Consider the following 19,909-nt stretch of genomic DNA (forward strand, 5'->3'; position numbering starts at 1 on the left):
AATACACAGTCCTCCTCTACAGTTGTAGTGTCCTTGTTTTCTATTCCTTTTTCACACAACACAAACAAAAGGCTTTTACAGGTACACTCCGGTCCAGCGGACCTTGGCTTTTCCGCCACCGCTGTAAATAATGCAGGCAAACAAAACAAACAAGCAACGTTTGAACTTGCCTGTATTTTTACAGGAAACTGGTAAATAAACAAAAGTGAATGCACAAAACGATTCTTTGAACTAAACTATACTTTTCAAAAACTAACTACGGTGTCAGCAGTACTTACAAAACAAAGTAACAGCAGGAACTTCAGCAAACTCTGGTATGCAGCAAAGCAATCAGGCGGTGCTTCCCCAAACAACACCCCGATTGCTCTGCTCTGCTCTCTTTTATACTGCCTAACCCCGCCTCGTAGTTAACCCTAGGCAGTCTGGGCCATGTAGTTTTTGTTGTGGCCGCCATTCCTTAAAGGAATATCGCCTATTTCCCTCACAATATATATATATATATATATATATATATATATATATATATATATATATATATATATGCGCATATATATATATATATACAGCTCTGGAAAAAATTAAGAGACCACTGCAAAATTATCAGTTTCTCTGGTTTTACTATTTATAGATATGTGTTTGGGTAAAATGAACATTTTAGTTTTATTCTATAAACTACTGACAACATTTCTCCCAAATTCCAAATAAAAATATTGTCATTTAGAGCATTTATTTGCAGAAAATGACAACTGGTCAAAATAACAAAAAAGATGCAGTGTTGTCAGACCTCGAATAATGTAAAGAAAATAAGTTCATATTCATTTTTAAACAACACAATACTAATGTTTTAACTTAGGAAGAGTTCAGAAATCAATATTTGGTGGAATAACCCTGATTTTCAAGCACAGCTTTCACGCGTCTTGGCATGCTCTCCACCAGTCTTTCACATTGATGTTGGGTGACTTTATGCCACTCCTGGCGCAAAAATTCAAGCAGCTCGGCTTTGTTTGATGGCTTGTGACCATCCATCTTCCTCTTGATCACATTCCAGAGGTTTTCAATGGGGTTCAGGTCTGGAGATTGGGCTGGCCATGACAGGGTCTTGATCTGGTGGTCCTCCATCCACACCTTGATTGACCTGGCTGTGTGGCATGGAGCATTGTCCTGCTGGAAAAACCAATCCTCAGATTTGGGGAACATTGTCAGAGCAGAAGGAAGCAAGTTTTCTTCCAGGACAACCTTGTACTTGGCTTGATTCATGCCAAAGCTGCCCGATTCCAGCATGGCTGAAGCACCCCCAGATCATCACCGATCCTCCACCACATTTCACAGTGGGTGCGAGACACTGTGGCTTGTAGGCCTATCCAGGTCTCCGTCTAACCATTAGAAGACCAGGTGTTGGGCAAAGCTGAAAATTGGACTCATCTGGGGGTGCTTCAGCAAGGCTGGAATAGGGCAGATTTGTCTTTGTGAAGGACGTTCACCCCAGGAATTCTGTACAGCCGGGCGGCAGAACATTAAAGCCGGGAGCAATTTTAACTGAAAAATAAACTTGCCTTACCTTAAATATGTATATATATATATATATATATATATATATATATATATATATATATATATATATATATATATATATATATATGTATGTGTGTGTGTTGTCTTTCGTTGACTGTATCTGGTTGCTCTTTTTTATGTTCTACATTTTTTATTACTGTTTTTTATTATGGTAAATTACCGTGCTTATTTAGGCACTCTACGATTTGACTGGGGAAAGATAATGTAGGGTTATTGGAGTTCACAAAAAAAAACACAATGGTAACATTTTCACTTCCTTTTTAGCGTTATTATTGATCTTATTACTTCATTTAAATTGCTTTCTTTGTTAAGTTTTCAGGGCATTTTGTTAATGCACATCTATTTTTGTTTTTCGCTGTTCTACATTTGTTCTACATCTATGCTCCTTCACCCCCACCACCGGGACTGGGTCAACGACCTCCTAGATTGCTGGCCCCAATGGCCAACTTGCCTCCCTTCCATGGTGCTACCCCCGCCCTGTTGCCATACCAGCAGCGGGACAGCTATCTAACCCCTGTGCACCTCCTTTCCCCCCACCTGTTTTAGGTGCCACCAGCCAGGTCATCAGGCCTAGACATGCCCATCTGCGATGGAGTGTGACGTGGCCGCATGATGCTTAGATTTGCCTCTTCTTCCCCACCTCTGACTCCACCATCCCCTCCCGTATCTCTACCTGTCTGTCTGCTATCTCCTCCTGGATGCACTTGCATCACCTCAAACTCAACCTCTCTAAATCTGATCTTTTCTTTCTCTCCTCCACCTCCTCCTCCCCCTCCTCTGATCTCTCTATCTCCATTCCTCTGGAATCTACCACACTCTCTCCCGCCTCCTCAGCTAAGAACCTCTTAATCACCCTGGATCCCTTCCTCTCTTATTCCCAGCACATCTCCACTCTGGCACGCACTTGCCGATTCTTCCTGAGCAACATACGAAGAATCCGACCCTTCCTCACCAACTATGCCACCCAGCTCCTGGTCCAGGCCCTGGTACTCTCCCGTCTAGACTACTGCAACTCCCAGCTGGCTGGCCTCCCTGCGTCCGCCACCCATCCGCTCCAGCTCATCCACAACGCTGCTCGCCTGGTGTTCTCTCTGCCTCCCAAGCAACTCCACTGCTCCACTCACTCCACTGGCTCCAGATCACCGCTCGCATCCACTTCAAGACTCTTGTACTAGCCTACAGATACCTTGACCAGACTGCACCCAGCTACCTTCAGACCCTCATCTCTCCCTACACCCCCACTTGACCTCTCTGCTCCGCCTGCACTAGAAGACTGGCTCTACCTCCTCTACGCTCCCCTGCCTCCAGAGCCCGCTCCTTCTCCACCCTAGTCCCGCAGTGGTGGAATGACCTTCCTACAGATGTCACGACTGCCCTGTCCCTGACCACCTTCCGGCGCCTCCTCAAGACTCACCTCTTCAGACAGCACCTGCAGAACTCCTCTTTTTTTCCCTCTGGACACTTATTACTCTTCCTTAAATGCACTTTACTTGCTCTTATCTGCCCCCTATTTTACTGCATTTAATCCTGTACTTTAGAGTACTGTAATCTGTCAAGTGTTATTTAATCTGTAGTATTTTGTATTTAATTATATCCTGATGTAACTATCACTGACACTGTTATCTGCTCCGTTATTGAATCGTATTTTGTCATACTTGTACTTGCTAGAACCAAAGTCATTGTATTTTTATCTTGCTCTTAATTGTATTATTACTTGTACTGTGATTCTTGAAATGTATTTGTTTACGACTGTAAGTCACCCTGGCTAAGGGCGTCTGCTAAGAAATAAATAATAATAATAATAATAATAATAATAATAATAATAATAATAATAATAATAATAATAATAATAATAATAATGAAGGACAGAACAATACGAATTACAGTCACGTCTCATTAATACGAATTTCAAGGGACCATGTGGCCGAGTGCTGTCGTTGAGTGGCGTGTGTGGTGACGTCAAGGACCAGGAAGTACCAGAAACAAAACAGTGGATGGGTGGGTGAAGCTGAACGCTACTGAGGTCAGCGTATTTATTAAATAATAATACAAAACAAAAGATTCAAACAAACAACAAAACCAAAGGGCACGTTGGCCAAACAAATAATCAAACAAATAAGCGTGCTGGTTTTAGCACCAGCACGATACTTAGCAGTTGTTTTTAAATGGGTTTTCTCTCTCCTCGCTCTCTCCGCTCCCCGTACTCTCCTCTGTACACTCTCCCCGCAGCACGGACAGCTGCAGGTTCTTATACTCTGGCCAAGGGGTTAACTAGCTGTTAATTATCTTATTACCCCTCGGCCACAGTCTGCACGAGTTTAGTAAGGATGCGTGACTGTCAGCTAGTTAAATAATCAGTAGCTGATCAGCCACGCATCCTCACAAGTTTTTTAATTTATAAAAACAAACTATAAATACACTGCACTTTGACAAAAATACAAATAATAATAAATATATATATATATAGGGGCGGGACACTCCGCCACAGACCAGCAAAAAAAATAAAAATGGTCTTATCAGTAATTAAGTAAAATGCATACTGTTAGTTTTTATTGAAGTTAAAGAAACGCTGAAATCAAATTTCAATTACAGTACGATGAAAAGTATTGTAGCGATCTTGATTCCCGCAGGCAGGCGCATCACACAGGGCGAGGTAATCCACACACAGGCGGAGGGCCGGCGCGAACCCGGGACCTCTCACACTAAAGCATAGCGCCGATACCGCTGTACAAAAGAGTCGGCTCCTTTGCAAGGAGCGTTTATCGGGCTTATGTCTTTGTGTGATTACGTCACCTACCAGCCCTACTGCTGCCTTCCCCTGTGCACGCTACACTCTCCCCTGCCAGCCTCAAGTCTGCCCGGACTTGCTAACCAGGCTACAGTCCGACGAGTGCGTACCAGGCTACCTGCATCTCACTTCTAACACCAATATAGCGATCTTGACTCCTGCAGGCAGGCGCGCACACAGGGCGAGGCAATCCACACACAGGTGGAGGGCCGGCGCGAACCCAGGACCTCTCACACTAAAGCATAGCGCCGATACCGCTGTACAAAAGAGCCAGCTCCCTTGCAAGGAACGTATATCGGGCTTATGTCTTTGTGTGTGATTACATCACCTACCAGCCCTACTGCTGCCTTCCCCCGTGCACGCTACAGTATTATACATTTAAAAGTACTGTGTGTTTTATTAAAAATACTGTTGTAAGTGAACTTTTAAAAAGTAACATTGCAACTTGAAATGTGTATGTCCCATTCTGATCACTGTTCATAGGCCTGTATTATTGTATTCTGGTTTTTCAGAATGGTTGAGAAAGTGTTATCGGGAATGTTGAAATCTGCAGCAACATCTTTCTTTTTCTAGTATGGTGCATTTTTTTGCATGGGTCACTCATTTCTATGCTTGATGAAAATGGCATTGATGCATGAATACCATGACATCTCAAAATGCATCATAGGGTCAGTAATCCCAAAACAGCAGTAAAATACAGTATAAAGGCACTAATCTGTTTCTGAATATCCTTAACACTCAGCTGTTCGAACTGGAGCGATTCATTTTACTGAAAACGTTCTTCCCTTGGGGGGGGGGCAAAGTGGTTGATTGTGAACAGGTGCAGAGGTGATGCAGTGCAGGAAGATCACAGACAGGGATTGTAATCCGGTATGGAAAAGGAGTATTTTATTTTTATAATCCAGGTCTGGTGAAGAAAACAATGATTCCCGGCAATACACAGCAATGTGTAATGCACGGGGTTAAATAATAACGGGTTGCAGTCCCAAACAATAAACACAGGTATCCCTCCCACAATATACATACACGGTCACCAGTCCTGGGTGCGTGCTGTAGTGCTCGTGGTGGGTGATACAGTTTAATGAGTGACAAGAGTGCAGTGCTGTTCCAGGTTTTTATGCTGGCCCTTAGCGAACGTGTTAGCTGTCTATAAAACACAAGTAACAATTATAGACAAGACAAACAAACACTCACGATATTTTATAAAATGCTGCACGGGTCCTTCCGAGTTATGTTTCCGTAACCAAAGTGAAGGAGTAGATTGCGATTCTCTGTCCCCTTTTATGCTATCACGCATGACCCCTTGGTAAACGAGTGCAGCTGCCTCTACTATCTGCAGCTGCTACGTTGTTTCCCTCCTGGGTCAATACGTTCCTGCAACAGTCTCGCCTTCTTCCAGACTGACCGACTTTCCGGCCCGGTGAAAGAACTGTCAAGCCAGCCCATCCAAAGAACTCTACTTTCGCTGCTTAGCGCCCTCTCAGGTTGGGAGGGAGATTTACAACCAAAACTCATTGTATTTCTGTCACAGGGGGCTGCAAAATAATTTGCACAAACAGGAAATTAAGTATTAAGTGAATTCATATTATAAGAAGTAATTTACAATAAGTGACTGTTACATTTGTCTGGGACCATGTCGAAAATGCATTAGATAACAAAATTAATTCGAGTTCGTCTTAATGAGAACTGACTGTATAATGTAATTTTTCAGCAGACCTGGAGAAGAACTGTAATAGCTACAGTTATGGTACAGTTATGCTACAAGATAGCGGTCTCTGCAGACTTAATTTCCTACGGTGGTTTGCTTTTGATTGGATTTGTAGTTTTAAAGTTGTTTTTAATTGTATTGTAGCGCTGAGCATGCTGTGGGTTCCAAGCGGGAGGTTGGTTCAGTGGCAGCGGCGGTGAAATAATGAGGCAGGCAAAGCTTGAGGTTAAAAGGCACGTAAAAGTACAGTTTATTGCTCTTTTATGAACCCCGAAAAACTCAACCTGAGCCCAACCGAGCTTGGTCATTGGCCAACTAAGGTTTCCCCTAATTAGCATGCTAGCCCCCTGTGGCAATGTGCCCCGCCTCTGTGTGCATGTGTGTGTTATATGGTGTATGTTGCGTGTGTTAATGTTGGTGTATAGAGATTGGTACACGGGATATAAACGGGTCTGTGTTTCACGTGTATTTAAAAATGTAGATTTGTATTTAGGCACGAGGAGGGCACAAATCACTTCAAGTGCTGGTTAAATGTAATATGTGAGCACGGGGTTGCATGTAATGAATTCACGTGCTGGGATTCAAGTGAATAATTAATTAGTAATTGAATCCCAGCACAACAGTATATATAGACACATTTTCATTCACTCGGGGTTGGGTGTTCGAGAGTGGAGAACGGGTGAGGAGAAGGAGGAAAGTAATAAAGGAAAGGAAAGTAAATTAAACTAAAGTAACCATTTATTTTACTCACCGTGTTTGTTTGTCTCCGTGCACCGTTTGTCTGTGTAGTCCGTTTTGTTTGTCTATTTATTTTGGCGTGAAGTGCCGTGTCCTGTGTTTTTGTATGTTTACAACCTTTTTATTTTCTGTTCTGTTTATTAAATGCTGAGCGAAACCATTTGCTCAGCTCCACCAAACCACACCTCTCTGTTGTTTATTTCCTGGCTCTGGTCTGACACCACCCACTCCGGCCGTCTTTGTGACACCCCCCGATCCCCAACTAACTATACTCTCACCCAATCCCAGCTGTATACAGTCGGCACCCACGCACCAATCATACCTCACTAATACACTACACAATACAAGGCATCTACTATGTGTTTATCCCTCGCTCCCTCTCCCCCCTCGTCCACATCAGTCTTTGATAGACACCCCACCGCTACGAGGTTTTGAGAAGTGGTGGCTTTCCATTAGGTCCACTCGCAAAGACACGTGGCCATAGCACGCAGCCCGCTCGGCTCTACAAAATAAACAGAGCAATGTTATTAGCACAATAACCCACAACAGGGTGTGCGGTAAGACACATCTTACTGCACTTCTGGGTGATTGAAGGCACTCATCCTAGGGCCTTGTGCCTCACAATACACTCAGGCGTGCAGCAAGATATGTCTTACCACACACTCTGTCATGGGTTACTGCTTACATAACAAATACTAGTATTGCTAACATTTACTAAAGTCAGGGAATTCATTAATAATAAAAAATTGTCATGGTTTAAGCAGGAAGCCACAAAAGTCAGGAAATGTCTTACAAAAAAATACAATTAAATTAACTTCAATGGTGCAGCTTGAAGCTTATACCACCTATAAATGTCACTAAACTAGTTCCACTAAAGAAGTGTGAATAGAAATGTTACTGAAGCTAATGAGGTAGCAAAATGAAAGCATATTAGCAATGTTCAACAGCAGATGATCATGGGAGCAGTGAAAATGTAATTGAAAATTGATTTTCACTGCTCCCCTTGTCCCCTTTAGTGGAACTTTCCCTTGTTAAAGGTGTTGCTAAGGTTTTAAAATGAATTTTCTTACCTCTGCCATTTTCACTGCTCCCCTTATCATTGAATTCTACTCTGCCCATCACATCTCAGTACTGCATCTATTTCTAAAAGCCTAACCTGTTTGCAGCCGAGTTATGGGTGGTATGACATTTCCTGACTTTTGTGGCTTCAGCTGCACCACAGAAGTTAATTTAATTGTCATTTTTGTAAGGAATGTGCTAAAGTTTTTTGTAATGAATTAACTACTTTGTAACCACTGAAACCACTCAGGTGTGTAAATGCAACTGTAATTTCTGCAACCTCAAATGTGAGTTAGTTAATGGAAAATCTCTGGACAAAGCATCCTGTTTACTCTGTTTATTTTAATTACAAATGTGAATGTTACCCCCTATAGCCCCCCAGTGACTTTGGTGGGAACTAAACATTACATTAAAACCATGATATACATGAGATCCATTTTCATTTATATATGTTTTGCTTCTCCACAAAGGAGAATGGGAAGATGTTTTTCTTTTTTTTTTGTAATTAAGTTTTTATTGAAAAATTATATACAAAGTGAAAAGAAAGACATTGGAAAAATTTCCCCGGAACCCCAAAAGCAGATCTCAGTCTAAAATAAAAAAAAAGAGCTGCTAGGGATACTATAGCTAGAAACTAAGTCCTGGAACTCTAGGATAGACTCCTGACCGGCTGCATCGTTCAACACGTTTATACCCCTCCGGGCCCATGAGTCTAAGGCAAGGGATTTACCACCAGTTAAAATATTAACATTGTTCCAAATGGGCGAATGTCTGTGCCACTTAATTTTAAGACCCAAAGTTCTTTCCACTGCCTGAAAAGTTTGCACAGTGTGTGCGATTATGGGGCCATAGTGCAGGGGACACCTTTTGTAAGTAAGACCAGAGAACAGTATATCTTGTATTCTAATTGGCGATAATATTTCCTGTTCTATCTCCTTCGGGTTCGTCCAGTGGTTTAGTGTACGTAGTAAGAAAGACCAGTGATAAAATTTAAAATTTGGACAGGCCCAACCGCCTTGTGCTTTATTGCGTTGTAATAAAGACCATCTAATACGAGGGTGTTTACCATTCCAGACAAATTTTCTCAACAAGGAATCGAGTTTTGACCAGTAGCTTGCCGTGGAGGCAATGGGAGCATTGAACTAATAACATTGATATGGGGGAGAATATTCATTTTAATCGAGGCAATACGGGCAGGAACTGATGCTGGTAGTAGCGTCCATCTGTTCAAATCCCCCTCAATTTTTTTTAGCACTTTTGTGTAGTTATTTTTAGCAATTGTTGATATGGAGGGACGTATCTGAATACTCAAATAAGTTACTTGATGTGAAACTGGAATGGTGGGGTGGATATTAACTCTGCCTGCCTCCTCGTTGAGTAGCATTAATACTGATTTTGACCAGTTAATTTTATAACCAGCTATTAAACCAAAATCTTCAAAAATTTTAAGTATATTTGGAAGAGAGCGCTCTAAATCGGACACATATGTGTCATCGGCGTATAGTGAAATTGAGTGACAGGACAATCCAATTTTTACTGGTGAAACTAAGGAGCTTTGGTGGATAAATTGGGCTAAGGGTTCTAGTGACAAGTCAAAAAGTAGAGGGGAGAGAGGGCACCCTTGTCTGGATCCATTTAAGATACTAAATAAGTCTGAAGATTCCACCTGTTGAAACTCTCGGTGAAGGGTTAGAGTAATAATAATAATAATAATAATAATAATAATAATAATAATAATAATAATAGAGAATGATAGAGAACACATCTAATAGGATATTAAACAGGTTATAAATGAAATGCTCCCATGCTTAAATAAATAATAAGAATTTGTATAGATTTATGGCTGGTTTCACAGACCCCAATTTATCACTAATCTTTGACTAACTAATATTATTTTAGGTAAAGTAGTCCAAGACTACCCTTATAAAAGTTGTCCATGCTATTTTAGCAGTTTTCCCATGCTTTTCCCATGATTATACTATGAATTAATCATAGTTTACCTTAGTTTGCCATGTTTTCGTAATATGCTTTACCATACCTCGCTATTCTTTACAATGCTTAGCTATGCTTTACCACGTTTTCACTATGTTTATTACACTTTGCTATGCTTTTACTATGGTAAACCTTTATAAAATAAAATATGATTCATTTGATAACAGTAGTGGTAATCGGGGTCTGTGAAACCAGCTGAGAAAGTAAAATGTATAGATCATTGCTCAAAGGAATATAATATTATACAATGATGCCTAGCTGTTCTTCACCAAGCTGATGTTATTTGTTCCTATATTTAGGGGACTAACTTTATAGGTTTTCATTTATAGTACTGGTGTAGTGTTATTTTCAGGTACAAGGATAAAAAGTGGTACGCAGTGCACTGCACTTGCTTGTGCATCTTTTTAAATTGAATTGATCATATTTTTCCACCATTAAGAAAATAGTATGTGAATATTTATCACATGCAATACCTTGCGTCTTGTACATGTTTTTACTTCTGCAAGTAAAAGGTGGACTTCTCATTTTGTCTTGTTCACCGTGAATTTTTTTTTTCTTTTTAGAGAAATTGATTGTCTGTTTCCAGTTTAAGTTTGTAACAAACAAAACAAAGTATAATTAATGGTTTGCAAAAAAATAATGTATAATTAATGGTAAATGTACCTCTGTTTGACAATAGGAAAACACATCACATCGCAATTGATTGCACCTGTACCAAAATCTCACAGCGTACCACTTTCAATGTGACATCATACCACTTTCTAACATTACACTGGTCAAGTTTTGGTACCACATTGTGACAATGTACCACTTTCTAACACTACACCAGTATTTAGTTTTTTCATTCAGTTTACAATAAATATAAACTAAATCACAAGACTATTGAACACTGCATTTGACAGATAATGCTCTCACGTAATTCTAGCATCAGGAAATCAATACTGTATTTTAAAATGGTACAAAATGTCCTTGCTGTTTATTTTATAATTGCATGAAATGTGAACCAAACACCGGAAAGCACCATTTCAGTCAACCACTAGAGGGCCCACAATCCTCGCTTTTTATCTGTATAAGTGAGCACGTCCGGTTTTTTTTTTTAACGCGATGACGTAGGGTGAGAGGAAGTCGTGTGTAGTTTCATAATACTTGCAAGCACCATGAAGGTGACACGTGTTTCTGCTTTCGAAATTTATAAAGCATTGTCAGCCGAAAATCCTTCGCAGAACCAGGTTAGTGGAGTTGAAGGGAATGTATATATATATATTTTGACAGTAAATTTGTTTTGAAAATCCAATACTAACAATGAACGTCACGTTGTTTTATATCATCTGGACCAGTTCGGTACAAACTCAATATACGTAGTCGTATTTTTTATTAATAATGTTATACGTTGGTTATAATGTAACTGGGAATTAATTTGTAAATTGGAATGGGTAAAAAAAAGTACCGGGAATTTATATTGTCAGCCTGGCAACCATAACGGTAGGGTTCTCATTACATGAACATTGAAAGTGCACAGACCAGTTCAGCGAAGGCTCCACATCAGCCTAGCCCAATAATGTCCAAAATCCTTGAGACACACTCAAAACATGCCAAGCCAAATTTTTATGGCGGCGGTGGCACAATGACTTCTTTTTTTATATACATAGCTTGGGCTACTAGACATCCCAGGGAAAGACTGGGATTGTCACAGTTTTCAGCCTTAATATTTTGTCCCAGTCAGAAACAGTAAAATGGTTAAATCGTCCCGGTTTTGCTGTTTTGTAGTAACGTTTTTTTATAAGTACAAACCTATAGCCGTGTGCTCAGCAAGTTGATAGCACAGCAATGTATTATTATACATAAATAACATAAAGAAACGCATGGACTAGTTGTTTAATAATTCTGGCTGTGTTTAATTCCTATTCTGCTTAACTTCCTGGACCATGGCTTTTTTATTATTTATTTATTTATTTATTTATTTATTTATTTATTGGATTTGATCTTGATATACCGGTATATAAATATATATTATACAGGGCTCTAAACTGGCAACAAAAAGGGTAAGGCCGAAATTGCCTTAAGTTCAATACATTTGTAGAAGGCACCAAAGCCAAACTTAATTCAAGGCAGAAGTGTAGGATGTCGTGTAATTGCTTAGGATTCATATATAAAGCTAATTATTGGCCATAGAATGAAAAACACAGTTTAACTTAATAACTATTTATTTATTCAGAAAATGCTGTGTGTTTGTGTTTGTGTTTTATTTATTTATTTATTTATTTATTTATTTATTTATTGTCAACCAGCAGCCTAACTCCAGACTTAACTTTTTGTCTTGGGAGCTAATGACTCCTAGGCCAAAAAAAGTTGCCAAATTCAGTTGCTGGTGCCACTTTAGGAGCTACTTGGTTGCTACCATATTCAACTGCTTAAAATACAACAACTTATTAGACCTAAAGTGATACTAAAACAGTAAAGGGCTATTCACACTACAGCATTTATTCGCTGCGTTTTCTATGGTAAAGAAAATCGAACATATGGAATTGAACAGTGCCTTTAACACTTGAGCGTAATTGCTACAAAAAAATGCGAAATTCGCTACAAAACAGGTTCGATTTTTGGACCAGACCCTGTCCTGCTAAATTTGGATATAATTTGAAGGCAATATGGCTCGGGTGCAAGCTGCTGCATGGTTATTGCTACAAAGAAGAGAAAGATCTACACAAACATATATGTGTTTAGCACATCCTACAAATTTATGTTGTATTTATTTACATAGTTATGAAATTCAAGAGGTTATCATATATAATTGGGCGGGGAGCCCCAATAGGTTGGGTGTGTGTGGTGCGAATGGGCACCCTGAGCCCGGGGTGCCAGTAAAAAAATAATCTTGCCTGTGATATGAGGTGCAAGTCTGAATACAAAAATAGCAGAGAATCATCTGGCACAAAAACTGCAGCGAATAAATTAGTGCTGGGTTTGTAGAGTAGTTCACTAGCCAGGAATTCAAAGGTAATTTTAAACCTTTTGAAAGTTCGTTAGGTTGATTAAAGCACTGTTTTTTTTTTTCTTTAATTTTTTTTTCTCCTTTGACAATGTGTGAATACTATAAATCGCACATTAAATGGCACTCGCGTGCAAAAAACAGATATTTTGAATTGTATAATGTATATTATTTAAACAAAAGTTGTTGTATTAAAATCCACTACCAAATCGTTATAGAACAGAATCCAAAGCACTGGGGCGGTACCTATAACGGTTGTAGTGCTTCAGTAAAATATGTACTGAATACCTAGTGTAGAAGACAGTGTAAGAGAAGTGCTGTGGTAGAATGTGTTTAATATGAAACATACAGAATATACGCCAACACTAATAATTAAGTTTTGAAAATTGAGCACCATCCGCCCCTCTCCACTCCAGCTCATGTTGTCCAGAGGCAAACTGAAGGGTACGTTTTGACCTTTTAAAGGTTTTGAACACATTGCCGAAGGTTCTGAACACATTACCGAAGGAAGGTTTGAACCTTCGATGGTACTAATTTGCATAATTTACTGGGGATGTTACCACAGCTACTAGTTTATTTGATTGAAAATCCTATTTTACAGTGTGACAGGATAGCCGCAGAGAGAAGACTCAGTCAGGAAAAAGCAGTGAAACAAAATACTTTTATTGACCAAAACACAAAATAAAAAGGCACAAGGGCCAAACAAAAGGTATAAACACAAAACAAAGGTTTCCAAACAAAACACCGGAAAAAAATAAAATTAAAAAAGTATAATAAGTGTGTGTGTGTGTGTGTGTGTGTGTATATTACACACACACTTTTACAGGTAACACTCTGTGTCTCCAAACCAAACCACTCCACCCAGACAGATTCCTCCTAGCTTTTATGGTCTGTGGCTGGAGCCCAATTAATCAATAATTAACAATTAACCAATTAAGGCTCCAGCCACATTCTCACATGTATTTGGCAGGGAGGAATTTAACCCCCTCCCTGCCGATCCAAAACAAACAATAATTATAATGAAAATCCTAATGAAAACAACAGTAAAAATGATAATAATAATAACACTAATTACAGAGGCAGCCTGGCACCCCATCACATACAGGTAAGCCATATACATGGAATGAAACATGCACAGGCAGTTTAAAAATATGTTATATAAACAGTAATCATGTTTTTATAATTTAAATAAATACATGTTTATGCACACGTAATTGATGCTGCTTGCGATATACTGTATACAGTAAGCTTGCATTGCGGCAGCACCAACTGCAGCGGACTTTGGCAAAACAAAACTTTATTTAACAGTCACTGTTCCAAGCAGGTTATCAGTCACAGTCACATTTTACTACTACTGAAAATAAAAATAATAAAATGAACTTGTCAAGTGACCCCAGAGATTGGTTGTGCCTCCATGGTACATTAACAGTCGCTTGCACAGTTTGCATTCAACTTTCTTCGGTAATGTGGGCATTTAAAAAAAAAAAAAAAATCCCAAACAGCAGAGGGGTTTCAGAGACATTTCTTTCAATACAGCTTACGCTATACAACGCTTTGCTGTCGAGGTGGCGAATGAAGAAAATAAAGATTTGCCTCTGGATAACACGAGCTGGAGTGGGGAGGGGCGGACGGTGCTCAGGTTTTGAAATTAAAATTATTAATGTTGACGTATATTTTGGTGTTTCAAACATATTCCACCATAGCATTTCTCTTACAATGTCTTGTACACCAGGTATTCAGTACATATTTTACTGAAGCAATACAACCACTATAGGTACCTCCCCAGTTCTTTGGCATAATATACCTTGCTCCAATACACGGCAGCGGTGCCACATAGAGTTGCTACATATAACGATTTGGTAGTGGATTTTAATACAATTTTTGTTTAAGTAATATGCATTATATAAATCAAAAGATCAAATTTTGCATGTGTAACATTTGGGGGAAACACACACACACAGAGTGCGTGAATGTCGCCTGACGAACCTTCGACGGTTTAAAACTGCCTTTGAATTTCTGGCTAGTGAATGAACCTTTGAACACGGCCTGACTGTTTTTCAATATGGTAACATCTTAAATTACCGTGCCTGCTTCTTTGAAGTCGAGAGATATTATCAGCTCGTCATGTAACTTGCCGCACAATTAAATCCTCCTCAGACTCATGATGGTAAACAATGTAACCGGATATATCTGGGATAGATACGGCTGCAAAATGCAACAAACGATAAAAATCCATTTGTGTTAATGCAAAACTTTATTTGGCACCCTTTGATTTGAGTGGCAAAAGACAACATTGGTTTATTGGAGTTTACAAAGAAAAGTTTTTTTTCAGCTTGATATGGTAACCTTTTCATTTTTTTTGTTTTGTTTTAATTTACCAATTGCTGCATTTAAGCCCTTCATTATACAGTCAGTACCACTTTATTGGGATGCCTTGGGAGAAGTAAAAATATCCTGAATAAACGTCTGTCCCAATTAAACGAGAGGCATTTGAGATGATCATTGTCACACTTTTTTGTTTCTAAATGAATGTTAAATACATGCCAACTTTTTTTGCAACAGCAGCCTGAGAACCTACAGGAGACTCCAGCTCCTTCAAGAGTTCAACGTGTAATCACGTTCTCACTGCACTGTGCTATGCGAACCTGTCTTGCTCTGAAAAGCGATCTCCGTTCATCATTTGAAAATACTGCATCCCAATTAAATGAAGCGATGTCCCAATTAAACAACATAAATAGCATTGGGAAGAACCGTCTCCCAGAGTTGTATCCCATTTAAGTAGAAATCACGATTCAGTATCCCGGTTAGGCATAAATATTGAAACAGCTGTTGTGTATGGAATGGTGTGAGTTAACCATGCAAATAATAATCATGTTATTGTTTGGACCCAAACACTTCCTAATACAAGTGTCTCTAGTTGCTGTAGCTGAAAGGGCACTGCTGCCAGTATGGCTGTAAATAGACCTAAGTTTTGAGAGGCAACGCTACAATTGATAAGGGCACCCACAGCAATTACTGCATGGTCTGCGTTAATTTTGTGATGTATATGGCAGAAGCGCTTACTACAATTGAAATGAAGCCTGGTCTGGATATACTTTAGCACAGGCAGTTGAGAGTTTCAGAATAACGGGGTATCCATTGTTTGGAATGTAAATGTACATTTTTACATGTGCATACATTGGATATGGTACTTTACTTTTCATTTTACTGATCTAAATTGCTGCTCTAATTTATAGTTTTGGCAGAGAATGAATCTCACTGACATGTTTATGTAGCTATTAGTTTGGCCTTTGAATTCTGTAATCCTGTCTAGTTTTGCATGACATTCTTTGCAAAGCCCTTTTTCCCCCCTCTCAAAATGATTTTCCTCATATGCTGCAGACAGTGGGGGGGATTCCAAAATTGTAGGAGGAATGGCAAAAGAGGCACTTTTGCATATATATATATATATATATACACACAGTACTGTGCAAAAGTTTTAGGCAGGTGTGAAAAAATGCTGTAAAGTAAGAATGCTTTCAAAAATAGACATGTTAATAGTTTATATTTATCAATTAACAAAATGCAAAGTGAGTGAACAGAAGAAAAATCTACATCAAATCAATATTTGGTGTGACCACCCTTTGCCTTCAAAACAGCATCAATTCTTCTAGGTACACTTGCACACAGTTTTTGAAGGAACTCGGCAGGTAGGTTGGCCCAAACATCTTGGAGAACTAACCACAGTTCTTCATTGGATCTAGGCAGCCTCAGTTGCTTCTCTCTCTTCATTAGTAGAGTTAAAGACAGACTCGATGATGTTGAGATCAGGGCTCTGTGGGGGCCATACCATCACTTCCAGGACTCCTTGTTCTTCTTTACGCTGAAGATAGTTCTTAATGACTTTCGCTGTATGTTTGGGGTCGTTGTCGTGCTGCAGAATAAATTTGGGGCAAATTAGATGCCTCCCTGATGGTATTGCATGATGGATAAGTATCTGCATGTACTTCTCAGCATTGAGGAGACCATTAATTCTGACCAAATCCCCAACTCCATTTGCAGAAATGCAGCCCCAAACTTGCAAGGAACCTCCACCATGCTTCACTGTTGCCTGCAGACACTCATTCGTGTACCGCTCTCCAGCCCTTCTGCGAACAAACTACCTTCTGCTACAGCCAAATATTTCAAATTTTGACTCATCAGTCCAGAGCACCTGCTGCCATTTTTCTGCACCCCAGTTCCTGTGTTTTCATGCATAGTTGAGTAGCTTGGCCTTGTTTCCACGTCGGAGGTATGGCTTTTTGGCCGCAAGTCTTCCATGAAGGCCACTTCTGACCAGACTTCTCCGGACAGTAGATGGGTGTACCAGGGTCCCACTGTTTTCTGCCAATTCTGAGCTGATGGCACTGCTGAACATCTTCCGATTTGCGAAGGGAAGTAAGCATGATGTGTCTTTCATCTGCTGCAGTAAGTTTCCTTGGCCGACCACTGCGTCTGCGGTCCTCAACATTGCCCGTTTCTTTGTGCTTCTTCAAAAGAGCTTGGACAGCACATCTGGAAACCCCTGTCTGCCTTGAAATTTCTGCCTGGGAGATACCTTGCTGATGCAGTATAACTACCTTGTGTCTTGTTGCTGTGCTCAGTCTTGCCATGGTGTATGACTTTTGACAGTAAACTGTCTTCAGCAACCTCACCTTGTTAGCTGAGTTTGGCTGTTCCTCACCCAGTTTTATTCCTCCTACACAGCTGTTTCTGTTTCAGTTAATGATTGTGTTTCAACCTACATATTGAATTGATGATCATTAGCACGTGTTTGGTATAATTGTTTAATCATACACCTGACTATATGCCTACAAAATCCCTGACTTTGTGCAAGTGTACCTAGAAGAATTGATGCTGTTTTGAAGGCAAAGGGTGGTCACACCAAATATGGATTTGATTTAGATGTTTCTTCTGTTCACTCACTTTGCATTTAGTTAATTGATAAATATAATCTATTAACATGTCTATTTTTGAAAGCATTCTTACTTTACAGCATTTTTTCACACCTGCCTAAAACTTTTGCACAGTACTGTGTTTTTTTTTTTTTACTGTATAATCATTCACACTGGTGTTGCTTTAAAATAAGCTGCTTTCAGGAGACCTAACAGCTGTTCATCACCGAGACAGAGCACTCTCCATTGCTTTTGCCATTGCCTGATGAGGTTTTTGCATGCAGCAGAAGAAAAAGGTGCTTTTCTTTTTAACCAGCGCTCCATTTCTTTTTTTAACTCTTTAAACTCAGCCCTGTTTCCGCCTGTTTTTCACTGTTGTCATTTATGTATGTTTAACTACTGCATAGTTTGTACTGCATGCATGTAACATATCAAACAAAAGGCCACAAAATTCCCTTTCATATTATGCAAGTTGCAACATGATCAGGCATACTGTAGGTTGTACAGAAGAATATATGTAAAAAGTCATGTTTGGTCGCTGCTATATATATATATATATATATATTGTAATCATAGATGGCTTAAAAAAACAATGCAACATTGAACCTCAATATTAACTAAACATGGGGGGTGGGAAGCTGAGCTTCTAAGCTTTCCAACGATACCGCCCCTTTCAGTCTAGCTGCTACAATGACGGAGCACTAGACTCAAAACGAAACCTAAGCTGTGAACTCTGTCACATGATGAGAGGCTTAACTTCAGGCAGTCGTAGTTCCAACTAGGAGTACCGCATACACACACTGGCTGCATCCCAAACCGCACCCTTGCTCACTCATTACCATTCCTTGAGGGGCGGAAGTACTATGTTTGCCATCTTAAGGGTTGGCCCAATTCCTTAGGGAACGAGTGAAGGGAGCTTTATGTGCCCTTCACTGCACCCTTCAACGGAGTGTACCAAACAGTTGACTTCTGCGGAAGTGTTTTTGTGCTGAAGTCCCAGAACTCTTTGCGTTAAAGGCGGAGACAAGTGGGAACAATTTTCAAATGTGGCAGACGCGGCTGCACATAAATATAATGTAAATGTAGTTTGCTAGAAAACTTATTTAACAAGTAAAATATTTGTGAAATGTATGTTGTATTGAGTCGCTTAGATAATAAGATTAATCTTTTTAAATCTATGATCACGATTTAAATATATGATTAGAAAGAACAGTGAAAAATCTTTTCATTACATATAGATTGCTGGAATTAATTATCTATCTATCAATTAATTAATGAACTAGATCGGTAGCTATAAAACTAGGAGATGATGTAAGCGAGCAATATAAAATTATTATTTTTTTTTTTTACGAAATACAGGGACAGAGGAAGAGACCCTAAAAGTGATCCAGCTGCATGTGGCAAACAATGTCCTCTTCACAGGGAAAAGAAATGCTGTGAAGCTGGGCTGGGAGTGACATTTGAAGCTTTTATGTAGCCTGCACACTTCCATTCCATTCTATGCTTTTGCAGTGATTAATAAATTAGTGTAGAACCTTTAGCCAATTCATAGTGATACTGAATATAAAGCAAAATATATTACCTATTGGATTTAAAGTAAAATAGATATTATTTAAAATATTATTTAAACAAACACAAAAAACATTAATTTTAGGCTACGTTATTAAGTACACGTTCGTAACATGGCAAAGTTTGCATTTTATTAACCAATATCAAAGTTATAAAAATAACCATATAGCCTACGTGTAAAATGTTCTAAATACGTCTTGTTCACTCAGTAGGGCAATAGCACGGCGAAGACGTTTCCTACTTGCCACAGTTCTTTGGAACAGGAATAGTGCAAATGCTACAGCCATTCTTCCAAACTACAATATGACAACAAAAAATTGCGTAGTTTCCTGCTCAGTCAAAGGTAAAGGCGCTGAAAGATGATGAAGTGCGTCCCATTTAACGCTTTTGGCTCCACCCTACACCCTACTCCCTCGCTCACCCAAGTGCACACTCTGTGACGTCAGTAAAATGTTACGCGAAGTGTACACTTGTCGAAGGGTGTAGGGTGCAAGGGAATGGTTTGGGACCCAGCCGCTGAATACGTCTTTGGATGAATATGTCTTTGGAAAGCCCCGAGTCTGTACTTTTAAACAAGCCATGAT

At 39.5% G+C, this 19,909-nt stretch overlaps 1 protein-coding gene across 1 annotated transcript in view; it reads left to right on the forward strand.

Moving 5' to 3' along the window:
- Nucleotides 1-10,969: 10,969 nt before the first annotated feature.
- The window catches only part of riox1 (ribosomal oxygenase 1), a 40,614-nt gene continuing 31,674 nt past the window's right edge, over nucleotides 10,970-19,909 (forward strand). Inside the window, exon 1 of the mRNA XM_034018972.3 lies at nucleotides 10,970-11,086. Within this exon, the coding sequence (XP_033874863.2) occupies nucleotides 11,015-11,086 (72 nt within the window). The 5' untranslated portion in view covers nucleotides 10,970-11,014. The remainder of the gene's footprint in view (nucleotides 11,087-19,909) is intronic.

This window comes from Acipenser ruthenus, chromosome 6, assembly GCF_902713425.1.
Source record: "Acipenser ruthenus chromosome 6, fAciRut3.2 maternal haplotype, whole genome shotgun sequence".
NCBI lineage: Eukaryota > Metazoa > Chordata > Actinopteri > Acipenseriformes > Acipenseridae > Acipenser > Acipenser ruthenus.